Below are 17,118 nucleotides of genomic sequence, written 5' to 3' on the forward strand. Positions count from 1 at the left end.
ATATACAACCATGCTTTAAAACTAAATCACATATGATATGCTTAGGTCACTAAACCACCAACAGCTCACTCCTCCAAGTCATCAGACCGTCGCACCATGTAACGCATGACCCTTTAGTTGTAAACACCAAACGTAGAAATAAATACCGTGTAATACTTACTCTACAAAAGGTAAATAGAGTGTCCGGTACTTAAGTGGCACCATAACATGGTGATGAGGTGCGCCGTAGCAAACTATAGCTCGTACCTTTTAAAAGAAAGTATACCGTAACAATTGATGTTTCACTTCTGCACTATGTATCTAAAATTAGCGCTAAATATAAAGGGCCCAGATTTAATAAAATACAAAAAAGAAAAGTTGATATAAGCAAGGATATAAGAAAACATGTATACGCATGTTGCAAGACAATTGAAGGCTTATTTAGTTATATTTTCCTTTTTCTTCTAATTTTGCTAGTCATAAATTGCCGTACATAATGATAATAGTAATAATAATAATAATAATAATAATAATAATATTAATAATAATAGTGTAGTTTTATATAGCGCCATATCCATACAACATAAGATGCTCGGGGCGCTTGATATGTGGACTAGGAACTCGATCAATGACTTTCTTCACCCCTAAGGCTCCCTTCATGTCTGTGCAACCCGTTAACCCGGTACCAACAACTCTCGTCTCATCTTAAAAACCATCTCTTTGTCTCTGTTCAAATCAGGGACGTATCCAGGGGAGGAGCCGTGGGAGCCGCGGCTCTCCTCCCCCTTTGTACACAGTGTAAAATTTTTTAAGCTTTTTTCTTAGCCAATACAAATTATTTCCTGGGACCACTCAAAATGAATGCTTCTAAAATACGTAAAAAAGCATCAGTACTCGTTTTACATAGGCCTAGCATACTATAATTATAACACATGTCTAAGCGTGATTTTTAAAAATCCATAAATCGCAGGCCAAGTCTTTTAAGTTACAAAAATGTGATACTGTATGGCTCAGGTTGGTTTTTATCCTTTTGCAAGCTTCTTTAAAGTAGGGCCTATTGTTCAATAATACTATACTATTAGTAATAATAATAATAATAATAATAATAATAATAATAATAATAATAATAATAATAATAGTAATAATAATAATAATAATAATAATAATAGTAATAATAATAATAATAATAAAAGTAATAATGATAATAATAATAATAATAATAATAATAATAATAATAATAATAATAATGGTGATGATGATGATGATGATAATTGATAGTAATATTAATAATATTAAAATGTGAAGGAAATTGTACTAAAGGCAAAAAATAAAGTTGTGATTTGTTGATGATAGTTATAAGCTTATATATTAAATTATAGTTAGGTCAAGTTGTCCTGGATATCAAGTAGATCTCTGATAAAGTACATGAGAAATTTGTTGGCGTTTCATTTTGACTATGTAATGGTGATGTGATGATAATGAATTTTACTACGTGAAAGTGTGATTCCCGGCCATCTAGAGGTACTATTTCCCCAAATTTTCTCACCTCAGCCCCAACCATGGTGGGGCTGAGGTGGTTGTGAAATCATGGTTTTGAAGTATATAAAGGACATACTCAAAGACAATGTTTTTAAGCTTTGTTTTCTATGATATATCACACACATTAATAAGATCTTTTTGGTTGCAGAAAACCTTTATGAAAAAGACCATGAGATTTTATTTTTGGCGCTTCATTTGGACTACCGCTAACGGTCATGTGATGATAATGAATTTTACTAAAAGTTTTTTTTCTGGCCATCTGGAGGTACTATTTCCTCACATTTTCGCTCCTCAGCTCCAACCATGGTGAGTCTGAGGTAGGTGCCGACTCACAAATGTCCTCCCCCTCAACCTTACAAAACAGATCTGCGCCCTTCTGGGTGTGACATTAAACTGCATCGAGTCGGCACCTGACTCAGAGTGTGTCTTGTGACTGCTGAGGAGAGGGGGCATAAATTTGTTTTTAGAATGTGATCTGGTTTTTTCATGCCCCTTTTTCGTGATTATGACTATTTTAGATAAGAATTTTTTTTTGAGAGAAAAAAAAAAAGGAAAATATATTCAAATTTAAGTATGAAAGTGTAATTTCCGGCCATCTAGAAGTGCCCTAATCATAAATTTTCATACCTCAGCCCCAACCATGGTGGGGCTGAGGTGGGTGGTTCCTCAGTCTGTGAAAATCCCTCCATGGGACACCTCTCTTCCGAATTCATGGATTCTGTTGATTTATTATAATTATTGCTGGGCCTACTAATATTATTTATGATGTGCCTAATACAATTTTCACTTTATCCTCTCAAAACAGTCCTTAAAACGTTCAGAGTGCGCTACTTCACAGGGGGAGTGGGGGTGTTCGTCCCCCTGGACCCCACCGGGGTCAAACGTATCTCGCATAACGGCTCCCCCTCTTTCAAAATCCTGGCTACGTCCCTGGCTCAAATTTCCCATTTCTTTTGGGGTCGTTTAATTTTGCTTTACGATACAACCAAAATGAATATACTTTCTTTTAACGATCACTGAAGTTACAATACCTTATCGGCCATCATGGAGGAAATAATCATACAAATTATAGCCCCCATTGATGTTGCGACGAATCCAACACGAGATGGGTCAACACACTCTTGAGAAGAGAACCAAATTAAGGCTTCCTGCAAATGAAAAGGGATATAATTTACTTAATAAAAAATTATAATTTATGTTGCAAATTCCAACAAAAATCGAAATCAAATCAGCATTGTATTTTTTTTTTAATTGTATATTTGTATTTTGGTGTTATGTTTCGTTCATTTAACTTTTATCATGGTTGCTTTTAACGTTTTTGTAAGCAGTGTAATGTTACTGAATACAGCTCTCCCTCCAATTAAAGACCCCCTCTTATTAAAGATCACCTTCAATTTAATACCACATTTCTGCGGCCGCTGTGGAATGCCTATCTTATTTCTTTAGCTGTTTCATCCACTTATTAAAGACTCCCTCTACTTACAAATCAAAGACAATGGTTTTGCCGAACCCAACTGAAATTAAAACCAATATAAAATAAATAGTTAATGCATTTTTTCTGTAATACATTTTGTTATATGACCGTCAAACATAAGATGATGTTTTGTGTATACAGTGTTTTGTGTATATTGAATACCGACAATGTTAGTGGTGATGTTATATTAAGTAATATTTCAATGGAAATCTGGGTAAAACAGGACTTCATGTCTGGCTACCAAGAAAGATTTAGTGCCGGTCTTTAATTGGGAGACATCAAAGACAGGATTTTTTGGCAAACCAAACTGAACGTTTAGTTTTAAATTCAACAGTGCCCAAGCAGTAACATAAGAGCAGCTTAGCTCACAGCCAAGCTCGGTCGGCTTATCTGCTGGTAGCCACTGTGCGTGCGCTTAACCATGGGGATCTCTTGGTTCTCGGTTTAATTCCCTTCGCTGCCACTCCTTGTGTTTCAGCTGGAGGGCTGAAATACTAGTTACAATAGCGCACCGTCTTTCGGATGAGACGTTGAAGCCGTTGGTCCCGTGTGCATTTATGGCCCATGTGCATGTTTAAGAACGCAGTACACTCTTCGGCAAATAGTAGGAGATTCTCTCCCGGTGTACTGCCCAATCACCACCAGATAGACCCCACTAGAAATAAGTCTTCTTCTAGACTTTCGTGGGCTATCCTTGGTGTTTAAACACCGAATAAATCCAATCCAATCCAATTAAAGACTATTTTTCTGTAGTTATTTAGTGCAGTTTCTTCCTATAATAAATTATGACGATAAGACTGAAGACACCAACAAAAGGATTCTTATTAATAGAGATCAAAGCTTTTAAAGACCACTAAAAACCGGGTCCCAAAAGTGGTCTTACCTTAAAATATTCCAAGTCGACTCCAGGCACCGTTTTAACGAGATCTTGGTAAGCGAAATAAGGTAATGCATAAGTAACAAATCCACATGAAGCCAGGAGGGCAGCCCTTACTGCTTTCAGTCCACCCCCTATGCCATACATGTCAATCACGCCTGGAAATGGTCCTCTGCCTGCAATAAAATACAGCTGGTGTGCTTAACATTAAAAAAAAATGGCATCCTTTTCATAAGAAGTTTAAAATGTTGGATAAACCAACGGAGTCAGTGGCGGATCCAGGAATTCGAAATAGAGGGGGCCCAGGGAGGGACTTTCACAGATGGAGGGTCTAGACCACCTCAACCCAACTATGGTAAGAACATTTATGATTATGGCTCTATATGGCCGGAAATGGCACTTTAGACCCAAATTTGATTAATAATTTTCCCTTTTTCTCCATTTTTGTTATAATTTTTTTTTAATTGGGGGTAAAGTGCTTATATATAAATACATATTTATTTAGTTTTGAGGCAGTTATCTTGATATCTTGAGACTGGATTAACACTAAATAGTCGCTTAGTTTTAAACAAAAGTTTGAGGTGTTTAAAGCCATATGCTCTATCCTCCTATTCATTGAAGGATGAATAAAGTAATTAGTATAATTTTGAACAAGGAAATTAATTTCGTTCTTAAAGAATGACGAAAGATACAATGATAGAATTCTTACGGATTGGTTTACTAGAAATGACTTACAAAAAATACTTCAATAACCATAATACAGTAAATCGTATATGGCCTTAACAGCAGTGAATAGGTAGATGCAAGCAATAGTTCCAACATATTAAATCGATTATTATTATTGTTTTATTGTTATTAATTATATATAAATGCATTATTATTACTTTTTATTGTTAAATTATTGTTATTAAAATATTATTATTGCTATTAATTTTTTTGCAGATTGTTAGGTATAGGCGTTACTACAATAGCTAAATTTACTAGAACAATTCTTGTACAGTATTTGTTTATTTACATTTTTGTAAACTTTGAATGATACAGACAGATAATTATTAAATAAAAAGTTGACACTCGAATTTCATGTTGATTTTTAATTTTGCCTGTAGCCAATGACAGTGTGGTGGTGATGATTGTTAATTGCTGTACAGTATAATAATGGTTACAAAACAATATTAAAAATATAGAAATGCCAAAATCCTCTGGTTCCCTTCGGAGACTGGGTATTTGTTTAAAAAAAAAGTAAGTCACAGGTCTTAATGCCAACATTTCTTTTGTGTATGTAATTGCATATACATGATAAGCCTACATAGACATACTGTACTGTATACGCAAATACAAAACACAAACACTGAAGTGTTGCATGACCATTGTGAAATGTACCACCTCTTTTCATCATTAATACTTAGTCAAGATTGTTATCATATTACTTAATGAAGATTAACAATCTTGCTTAACAATAATAGCAACATTGTAATACATTACAGACTAATGATAATAATATTAATGATTATAATATTTATAATAATAATACGGTAATAGCAATGATAACAATAATATACAAATATTACAATAATAATAATAATAATAATATTATTATTATTATTATTATTATTATTATTATTATTATTATTATCATTATTATAGTAATAATAAAAAGAGTGGTAATAGATGTCATTTTAGTATGCAAAAAAAGGTAGGCCTATCTGTGCTTAACAAATATTCGGCCTATACAATAATAATAATATAATACATATGTGAGGTCTCACCACGAAATGAGACGCATCGTTTTGGAAATCATATTGAGATATTCACCAAAATAGGTCAAAGGCAACATTTTTACAAAATTTTGATTTTAATGTTTTTGAATAACTTGATACTTATATTTTATGATTGCGTACTTTTTAAGTGAGTTTTCTTACTAAAACAGTGTTCTCTTTGCATATTCTGTAATTCTAGTCCTATTATTTGTACAGGTTAGTTTATCTTTGAGGCCGATTTTCTCAAAACCTGGTTCTCGTACACCTAAACTTTAAATGCTAACATCTCTGGATCTATTTATCCTAGGGAGGCCATTCAAAAACCAAGTTAAAGCTTATAATGGGATTTACCAAAATGTAATATTAACTCATTTTTTGATTTTCTAACGATGAGACTCATTTTGTAGTGAGACCTCACATATAATCATAGTTACCAACCGTCTCGCATCGTGCGGGACGGTCCTGCAGTGATTTTGGATGAAACACCCATTTTGCAGAAACACATGCGTGATCCTAAATTTGTCACACACTTAACACAAGTCCATGCGTGATAACGATTTATCACAAATTCAGGGGAAAAAGTATTTAAAATTTGAAGAAATTAGTTGTATTAAAATTACAAAAAGTGATGCGGTAACTTGAGTCAATTAGAGAGTACAGTATTTTCCTGAAGGCCCTACTTATTTCACTAATGAGTTACTAAAAATTGATCAGTAATGAAACGTTTGTGTCTACATAGTTCGGGTGCTCAGATTAAACATAGGCCTACATTGAAACTCCAATTGGCTTTATTAATAATATTTTTGCTTATGTACCTGTATTATCAATAAACACTCCCTGAAATTGTCGAAATTTTCGTACCGTACATCACAATGTATTTTCGGTGGCGAATTGTTATTACCGATTCTTGTCGTAGGCCATCGATAGCACATTAAATTCATGTGTAGGTAATCGTTGTCATTTTGATATTGAGCTGATTTATAAAATATACCGTATATATTAATTAATTTTAGTTGACTTGGGAATTGTAATAATATAAATGATAATAATCTCTGGTCTAGCGTTATGACACTCGCCTAAAGGCCTGGCTGCGGAGGAAAACAATTTTTAAAAATATGTTGTACAATTGAGTTTTCTAAGACACACAAAAAATATTTAACGAACAACTCGGGAACGATTAAGGAGATACAGATTTTTAAATATTGAAACAACTGGGGAAAAGGGTTGGAGAATGGGTGGTTACGCCCCTTTTTCCCCTCCGGAGCCTGGTTTTAATAGCGAGATGTTACGGGTTCTAATTTCACTTGGGACCCCTTTTCATACAAGCTGACATTTGCTTTTGTCAAAATCAATGCTTGATTAGGCCTACTATTCATCAAATATCCATAGATTGAGCACTGTTAATATTATTTAGCTATTTATTTATTATACACAAAATAATACTCAAACCAACCAGGTGGCTTAAAAATGATACCACGAAGACTTCCTTCTGAAACCTCTTGGAACTTTACATCCTTTGACAAAAACGTTCTCTCTAACTGGCACTCTGCAATGGCAAATGAGCTCTCCAGTTCCTGAGCAGTCAATGCACCTTGATGAACACTAAATTGCATCTGCAGAGGTTTGAGGACATCCATACCTTTGACAGAGAGTATTGTATATTCTTGTTTTTCTTGAAATTGTAGGCTCCAAAGAAGTCCTGCTCCATCAACACCTAATAAAAATATAAATACAACTCTCATGACTCAAACCCTAAATTTTCCTCAATATGTCACCCAAAGTCCTTCTGACCCACCACATGTTTACACAAAGACCTTACCTGTGTATGTACCGCCGAGTGATGGTTGCTGGTTAGGATTGATTTCACCTGTTGATGATGATTTAAAGTGTGCAAAAGAAACCAATATATTTTTGCCATTCTTGATGCTTCCTTTTATAGTATAGTCAGTGTTTTGTTTGGCAGATGTCACACAGATCCTTGGACAGTGATCAGCAAGGCAGGGAGAGGGAGACACGTCTATATGTATTGACCTCCTGTGTTGTATGCTGTAGGAACATAAATAATTGTAATATTTATTTATTTTCTCTTCAACAATCCAGCAGCAACTGAATTCCCACTTTTTTATGCGTAGTGATTACAGAAAAAATGTTGAAACTCTTAAATTACAAAGGAGTGTATTCATTTGACAAGACAATTATAAGTCAGACGAGAAATAGGAACATTCAGGAAAAATGGTGACGAAATACTGTTTTTGGTATAGGCCTATATATTTCTTGATATTGTTATTCAAATTATAACAAAGATTTGACTAAGAATATATATTTTGAATATATTTGTGAGAAAACAAACCAGAAATGTAGAATATCAATAGATTCGAAACATAACAATCACATACGTGCTACATAATGATACACGTTTACTTCCTCGTCGACCACATCTGAGGTTTATCAAGGGCACCAACAAATACGTTTTTAACGCCGACAATTCCGAAGGAATTGTGAACAGGATTTGGCCAATGCCGATGCCTGACAGTTTTTTAAGCATTACACCACATAAATTAGTTCATCAACGGCATTCTATTATATAAAAAACAGAAGAAAGTTTATATTAATTAACCATCAACAAAAAACATCATTATATTTGACATAACAGTTTAACTTTACTTGGGCCAAAGCAGAGAGACAAACAACGTTTCAATATAATAATAATAACGATCAAACCATTTTAAAGAAATTTGCTTCTTTTGCTGACAATGCCTAAAAGAGGAAGCGTTTGCAAAACCGATCAGAAAAATATTGTTAAGCTCATTCCTCAGCGGATGATAAATTAAAAGCTGTTATTGTTAAAAGTGCATAGTATTTAAATTGCTTGAAATGAAAACGTTCAAAAATATATTTAAATCGTGATTATTTAGAGAATGTTCAAGTTTGTCTAGTTAAAATGGTTAGGCTATTGCTCTAGCATGTTTCAGTGGCGTGCAGAGTCAAAGAGGTGGTCCTGGAATCTCCAGCAATTTAGGGACTAAAGGGGTTGATAGATGATTAAAAATATAATTCGTAAGAATTACATAATTATGCCATAAATAAGAAATTTATATCAACAATTCAGGCTACTCATCCTCTATAAGTGTTTTTGTCGTAAATACCTACGGTGGTAGTTTGTGAAACAAATTATACGAGGAATATTTTTAGATACATAATATAAGTTGTATTTTATAAATAATTTTTTATACAACATATTTTTAAATATCTTTAACATAATTTGATAATTTTTCTAATAATTTGTATATATCTGTAAACCATGCACATAAGCCATAATGTATACCGTACCTGTTGGTTCTCTTTCCTCATTTTTTCCTTTCCTTTTAATGAAAGATATTGTGTAAATTCATACTTTTTTATGCATGGTTTTCACCATAACATTATTTGCTAGTATATTCACACTCTATAGTAATACTTAACCTTTTGAAAAATCTTTTTTTCACAGTATGGTGACATTATCTTAATCTAATTTACCCATGTATAATTAAACATATTTTTCCAATTGTTTTTTAATAATATAATAATATTATCTATTTTTTTGGAATCTAAGTGTTGAATTCCATTTTCATCAAAATAACATTATCAATATGAACACACTACCGAATGTTTCAATAGTTTGTTCATAGAGAAAGGTCTATTATAATTCAAATTTTCCTCTCTTATTGTTTTACGATTTAATTCAAAATGTTGGATTCATATTTTGGGGAGGGTAATTATTCTAAATTTATTTAATGCATCCAACAGTGTAAAACACCAATAACAGGATGGAATTAAAATATAAAATACAATATATCTTATCTTTCTAATTGTTTTAATTCAAAAGGTTAGAAATTCATATTGGTGTGGGTGGGTGGGATTCTATTCATAGAAATCAGCAAACAAATATCCCATAACTTTCACAGTATTTTCATAGTGGAACAGTATTTATTATGAAAAAATAAGAAGCGTAATAAAACAAATAAAGAATTAAAACATAGATAATGTCAAGATTGTTTGTGGCGGCGGCGGTGGCGGCAGTAGTGGCAGTAGCAGTAGCAGTTTTTCATACTAATTGCATACTATCGTCAAACGTAATCGGTGAACCCCATGGAAGCGGTTAATAATTTCCTTTCCATTTTCTCCCTGACTAATAATAATGTTATTGTGGTACTAGTTCGTACCATCGAGTTACACTCAGAACTACCTGCAAGGTTTCGGCAGCTTTCATTGTTTGCATTGTTAACTTCAAAGTTTTGTGGCGACGTCCTGGACGTTTATTTACAATAAAAAAAACTCAACTCTAATATCTGCGCTGGTTCGAACAACAAGTTGAACAACAGGTCTTCTCGGATAAGGACTTTAAACCGTAGGCCCAGTGTACGCATTTGACTCTTGTGCACTTTAAAGGACCTAGTATCCTTCGAGAAGAGCAGGGGGTTGCCCCGGTGTACTGGTCCATTAAGTTCCTTGTTGTTAAAGGGTCCTTCACAATTATCAACATTTTCACAAGCGTACAAAACGTACGTTGGGGTAAATCCTGGCGTACGCTTTTTAAAAAGTAATAAAATATCCGTCAAAAATCGTACCTAGGCTACCGGCGAAAGTTTCATGAACTCTAGTTCCGTGCAGTAGCGAGAATATGCATTGATCTGGGTGTATAAAGTCTTGATTTACGTTACAATGCATTCGCGATTGAACAAATTTTCTGAACTCTCGCGACTGAATGTGTGTTGAGATAGCTGCTTAGCCATGTGAGACTGCTCAATCATGCTTCTTCATCATTTTTGAAAAGGAAGTGGATATATTTACGTCGCCGTAAACAAATCAGTAACGATATATTTACGTAAATGAAACAACGCATGCGCTTATGAGGCGCCAAGTGTAAATTACAATTATTTATATATAATAAGTTTACTGATTCCATTATATATATATATATATATAAATAATGAAAAGGTAACAAATCATTAAGTCTATATATAAATAATGAAAAGTAACTTACGATTATTTATAATAAGTTCACTGATTTCGTTATATATAAATAACGAATTAACTTCGAACTCATTATATATAAATAACTGCTTTTACATTTCATTATATATAAATAATAGCAGTCGCAAAACCATTATATGTATATAATGCTTGGACTTCAAACTATTATGTATATAATGCGCACGTGTTATCGTGTCAAGGTCATTATATCTAAATAATGGTTTCTTACTGCCAATTATATATAAATAACCGTTGTGGTCGAGTGCCATTATATATAAATAATGACATCGTAGGAAGCCATAGTTTATAAATAATTCGTTATGCAAATTACGAAGTAATAAATATTCACCAGTGCAGTTGAGTTACAATTAGGGCCTATTGTGTGTGGTCTACAGGTCGCAGACCATCACCTATATCGAAAATGGCACAGCAAGGGATACAGCAGATTATTAAATGCAGTGGTGGGGCAAGAGTCCCCCTACCCCGGTCGTGGAAAACGAGTAAATTTAGTCGGGGAATAAACAAATAAAAAAAATAATTTACATGTAATGTTCGTTTAGCCACCATATTATTATATTTAATAATAATAATAATAGTTATAGATAGATTTAAAAGGAGATTCGCAAAATATAAGTTATAGATATATAATTATATCTATGTATATAATATATGTATATAAATAAATATATATATATATATGTGTGTGGGTGTGGATATACATATACCCTGTCTCTTATACACATCTAGATGTGTATAAGAGACAGCACTACCGAATGTTTCAATTATCTATTGAGGAATTACGGCTCACTACATCAGTGCATTATAAATCTAATAGCGAACCTGGTGGTTGTGTGTTCGGTTCCCACACGAACCATTTTTTTTTTTTTTTTTTTTTTTTTTTTTTTTTTTTTTTTTTTTTTTTTTTTTTTTTGGCCCGACGTCGGTAAACGTTTGCAATTTACAACCTCTAACCAACTTCGGCCCAACTGTTGTCACCAACCTCCACTAACGTTTACCGACATCGGGCCAACAAAGTACCCTGATGTTGGGACAACGTCTATAATCACATCCTAATATTTATTACAACCCCTTACCAACGTCCGACCAACAGTTGTAACCAACCTCCATTTAAAACGTTTACCGACGTCAAGCCAATAGCGTACTGTGACGTTGCGACCACGTCTATAATCACATCTAATATTTACAACCTCTAACCAACGTCGGCCAAACGGTTGTAACCAACCTCCATAATATATATAATTATACACGTTGTCGCAACGTCAAAGTACCTTGTTGGCCCAACATCGGTAAACGTTTGAAATAGATGTTGGGTACCACCGTTGGGCCGATGTTTCTTGAAATTGTAAATTTTATGTATGATTATAGACGTCGCAACATCACAGTACTCTGTTGGCCTGACGTCGGTAAACGTTTGAAATTTACAACTTCTAACCAACGTCGGCCCAACTGTTGTCACCAACCTCCACTAACGTTTACCGACGTCGGGCCAACAAAGTACTGTGACGTTGGGACAACGTCTATAATCACATCCTAATATTTACAACCTCTAACTAACGTCGGACCAATGGTTGTAACCAACCTCCATTCCAAACGTTTACCGACGTCGTGCCAACAGCGTTCTGTGACGTTGAGACAAGGTCTGTAATCACATTTTGCAACGTCGGCCCAACGGTGGTAACCAACGTCTATTTCAAACGTTTACCGACGTCGGGCCAACAAAGTACTATGACGTTGCGACAACGTCTTTAATTACATTTACAACCTCTAACCAACGTCGGCCCAACGGTTATAACCAACCTTCACTACGTTTACCGACGTCGGGCCAACAAAGTACTCTGACGTTACGACAACGTCTGTTATCACATCCTAATATTTACAACCTCTAACCAACGTCGGGCCAACGGTTTTAACCAACCACAATTTCAAACGTTTGCGACGTCGGGCCAACAACGTACTGTGACGTTGAGACAACGTCTACAATCACATCTAATATTTACAACCTCTAGCCAACGTTGGGCCAACGGTAGTACCCAACCATCTTTTTAGTAGTTTGCCGACGGTTGCCAACGTTTACCAACGTTGGGCCAACGTCGCTTTGCTAGCTGGGTAACAACTCCCTCAAAGCTCCGGGCCCTGGTCAAGGCTTAACACTCACGTGCAGCCTAGGCCTATCCTAACTGTATGTCTAGCCTACCATACACTAGCTAAATAATGCACGGAGATTGCCAAAGTAATTATAAATCACTATTTAAAAAGAAACAGGCCTACTGCCGTACCTTACTTTGGGTCGCTGTCTAAAAAACATAATAACTCTCTCAATATACTGTGTTCAATGAGCGCACTGTGGTTTACAATGTGTATGTTTATATTTTGTACCCATTAAGTCTCCCTTTTGTGTGAAAATGTTGGTGTTAACCACGGTGGTAACCTTCATTTGGTGTTCAACACAGGGAAGTGGTGAATAATAGTTAGATACTAAAGTCGATTATATATAATATCAGTGCATTTCAAGGGCTTCATCCCCCTGGACCACGGGAGTATCAGGGCGACCTTTGACCTCGCCCACTTACCCTACCATCAGGAACGTCACCCCGCCCCCCCCCCGCCCTTTTCGTCCAGCAACCCCGGGCACCTTCAATAGCCCAACCCTCAATAGCCATCAATAGGTTGAATGTTAATTAAGTATCATTCCCAAGTGCTGCATTTAAGTGTATAGCGTTATTTTTTTCTACAGTTTTACATTCTAGTCAGTTGATCCATGATCATTTGCTTTGTTGGAAACTTTTAAAACAGTTTTTGTAATTTAGCGTACATTTTTACAAACGAGTCCAGCTCTCTAACTGGTCACAATATAATTATATACTTTGATAAGAATCTTTTTTTTTTTTTTTTTTTTGATGATAGTGAATGACCGGGACCCCTTAATAACCATTTAGGCGTTTTTAATCGAAATATAGGCCAAAATTATTTCACTGAGAAAATTTCCATGCAAAAAATTAGATGAACGAATGGTGGATTGCCAAGTTATCTATGCTCAAATATAATTTTGCCATTTCAAAGTATGAATACCAGGGGTTTAGAATAGAGTCTCTATATAGGAACTCTAGTTTAGAACATCTGCTGAGGCCCCCATCGGTCCTTTTGAAACCTCCCCTCCCCACTAGCCAAAATTTAAGCGGGGTGGCTTCAGGCCTGTCCGACGCCCCCCCCCCCCTTCCAACACTGAATTCGGGCCTCGGCCCTGGATTGACGCTTCACATCAAAGGATCCGGCAACTGTACTGGGGTCCGTTACCTAGCTACGCCCAGGACTACTTACTGTGTCAAGTTGGTCTTCAGATTTGATCTTCTAAAAAACAAAAATTATTCATTCAAGTCGATCTTTAAGATGAACACAATTCTGCCAGAGCCTTTTAGATGTAAAAGTGTTGATTCGATGTTGGTCAAAAGATTTTTATAGGTTTAGGTGTGGATAGGCCTTTTACCTCCGATTATTTTGTTCAAGATGTTTATATTGTATTTTTCAATTTTATTAATTTCAGAATTTAAAAAAAAAGTTAAGAAAATCAAATTATTGGAGCCATCTGACATTCCTAGAAACAATTTGTGTGGGTGAGTCTTCTTTACAAACGAAATAATCCCCTTCGGCTTTAAAAATCCACCTATCATTAGTATAGGCCCCTATTACTTATTTTGATAAAACATTAACATTTGGTCAGCTAAATATAGAATAATTCCTTTAACCTTTGTTCGTGCTTTAAATTATTTAAAGAATTTTTCTCTTGGATAAAAACATTTATTATACGAATTTTGAAATAACCCACTTTGATGTTAGATAGAAAATGTCCCCTTCATTATTTACTCAGACATATTACATGAAAGATAAAGCAATCTGTTTGCACTTTTTTTTAATTTTTGTGCTTTTAATTGAAGCAAAACAAACTGGAGCCATCTGGCATTCCAGAAAATAAAACGTACGGGTTAACCGTAAGTGATACAATCTGTCGGTCTTTTAGATTAGAGATCCAAATAGGAAAATTGGAATTACAGGGTTGTAAACTACGCTCTTTTTGTTATTTAGAACCTGAAACCTAACCATGATAGATTTAGAAAGATGCTTATATAAACGATAAACATACAAAATGATATTCTTTTTTCCATTATGCGAATTTATTCGCGGGAATCGAAAGCATCAGTTGACTTCCTGAGCTCTGATTGGTTGCACATTTTTTTCGCTTCGCAAAAAGTAGAGACAGTTCGAACCTACAGTGATATACTTAAGTGGCACGAATAGGCTTTCGTACGAATGTAGGCCTCTACCTCTTTATATTATGAGCTGCACTGTAAATGTTAGCAAAACGTCTAACATTAATAACATGGATTATTGCAAAGAAGTTAGGCCTACATTATTAAAATACAAAAAGGCCTACCGGTATTCGATGTTTGTAAAATTCATTTTGTTTCACAAAATAATGATGCTTCGAACATTCCCTGAACATTCTTGTTTCATACCACCAAATTTTAATTCTGGGAAACTGAATTAATTGGCCACGGCCTCGAGGTGCTTGTCACCCAATCTATTTTAAGATTAGGACAAAAAAAAATCGGTACTCGGGAAAGTTGGATTGGTGGTAAACTTAGCCCTAATTGACAAAATAGATATAAAACGGTCCTCACTCCTGCTGTATAAATGGCCCCCTTGGTTTGTGATAAAATTTGTTATTTTCATTTTTACTACTCTTCTCATTGAAATTTCGCAACGACCAACCAATTTGTTGTAGTATTATATTATTTTACCATCATTTACCATAATCCAACGGTGCTGCTGAGCTAATGCTACTAATCCACTGGCATGTAGGCCTATTTGTGTGTAACTGATACATTTTACAACCCCTGGTTTTAAGAACACTGGGACTGCTGAAATTGCTTTAAAAATAAGAACAAATTGAGGTAAAATTTCAAATGCGATAATTATGTTCTTTTTTTTTTAATCTAGAAAAAATATTTTAGTCTTATTTTTACATAGGCACAGTAGGTGTGACAATGAGGATATCCTTTGTAATACAGTACAGTATATTTGCTGTGAAATAATATTTGTCTATACATTTTGAGCTTGATTTAAATTGGCCGAAAAATGAGAACACTTAGCCTCGGCAAAATTGCTCTGGTTCTTATAAAAAAAAAAAAAAAAGTGTAGACCTATGAGTATATTATGTTATTATACGTTTATTGAAGCATGGAATAACACTTGTTTCATAATTATTACTTGCACAATTTAAAATATATTATTTCTCCCGATTAAACTTATAGGCCTAACTATTAAAAAAAAAATTCATACAACCACTGGACTGGAAATAGGAATGGTTGACAACAGATTTATTTCTAAACAATTCGCTTGGTATTATACGATTGTAATTGAAACAAATCCTTGTTTATTTTCGAATTCAATTTCAGTATAGTAATGATAATAATAATAATAACAAACACAATTGAATAGGCTACTGCGTAGATGTGTGGAGTGTTGGTAGACTACTCAAAGAAGCAAGAAACACAGAATTTTCATAGGGCCTATATTTTTTCTACTGTAGAAAAATCTGACCAGTTTCAGCCACGTCAAAACATCGGTACGTCATAAAGGCTACGTCATAATTTCCGTATCTGATTGGCTGCTTCTTACGATTTCTGGTCCATAATGCTACGTCTCTTCGTAAGAGACGTAACACAAGGCAACGCAACGACGTATCGCATGAAAATTCAATACGACGGTTTCCTGTCTAACATTGCTTTGCGACAATTTAACCTTTCACAACGCACCAGTCGCAATCGGTTTCCTGTCAAATCGCATTTTGTTACGATAAAACGACGTAGTCGTAAGTAAATCTGCCTTCTTACGTCGACAGGAAACCAGGCTTTAAGCCTGGCGTAGCGTACGCCTTGGTGTGTGAACTAGGCAGTGCAAGCAAAGATACTAGAAATACAAGATAGAGTTCTCCACACAAAAAAAGTGTTCCACCGTGTTCCACCGAAATGCATGGTGGGAATACGAAAAATGGGACGCCCCCTACAGCTGGATCTAAATAAACTTGTAGATGTGTATAAGAGACAGCCACACCGACAGTCCGAGACGGCGCGCCGTCTGCTGATTGTCGGTATAAAAACAAACTGGAATAGACACCCAGACAGTGACATCGGTGAATACATAACCCCCTTGGTGGCGGTAGAAATCGTTGCTATTATCCAAATAATACACAAAACAATTAAAGCATAATCATGAATCAATAAAGAATAAAACAACCATTATACAGCGCAGAATCGCATGGCCGGACGCACTCTTAGTGAAAAAGTTTTCCTCCATTAGTGGAAAAGGAAGGGCGCCTTTTGCGTCTGGATATACTTAGCAACAGAAGGGCGCCCTGTACGTTGGGCACGAAGTATAGGAAAAAGTATAGGAAACTTGCA

At 35.0% G+C, this 17,118-nt stretch overlaps 1 protein-coding gene across 5 annotated transcripts in view; it reads right to left on the reverse strand.

The window, feature by feature from the left end:
• Positions 1-17,118, reverse strand: part of LOC117108056 (acyl-coenzyme A amino acid N-acyltransferase 1-like) — a 42,042-nt gene that overhangs the window by 2,453 nt on the left and 22,471 nt on the right. For 2 of the 5 annotated variants that reach the window (XM_033249904.1, XM_033249906.1), the window contains exons 2-7: positions 8,023-8,203; positions 7,446-7,672; positions 7,080-7,340; positions 3,876-4,045; positions 2,550-2,666; positions 161-246 (exon numbers count right to left, since the gene is read on the reverse strand). In XM_033249904.1, coding sequence (XP_033105795.1) covers positions 161-246; positions 2,550-2,666; positions 3,876-4,045; positions 7,080-7,340; positions 7,446-7,672; positions 8,023-8,171 — 1,010 coding nt within the window. In that variant the 5' untranslated portion in view covers positions 8,172-8,203. The other 3 variants (XM_033249905.1, XM_033249907.1, XM_033249908.1) reach the window with 3 other exon arrangements.

This window comes from Anneissia japonica, unplaced genomic scaffold (genome assembly GCF_011630105.1).
Source record: "Anneissia japonica isolate Jap-2015-1 unplaced genomic scaffold, ASM1163010v1 scaffold287960_len3192837_cov198, whole genome shotgun sequence".
Lineage (NCBI taxonomy): Eukaryota > Metazoa > Echinodermata > Crinoidea > Comatulida > Comatulidae > Anneissia > Anneissia japonica.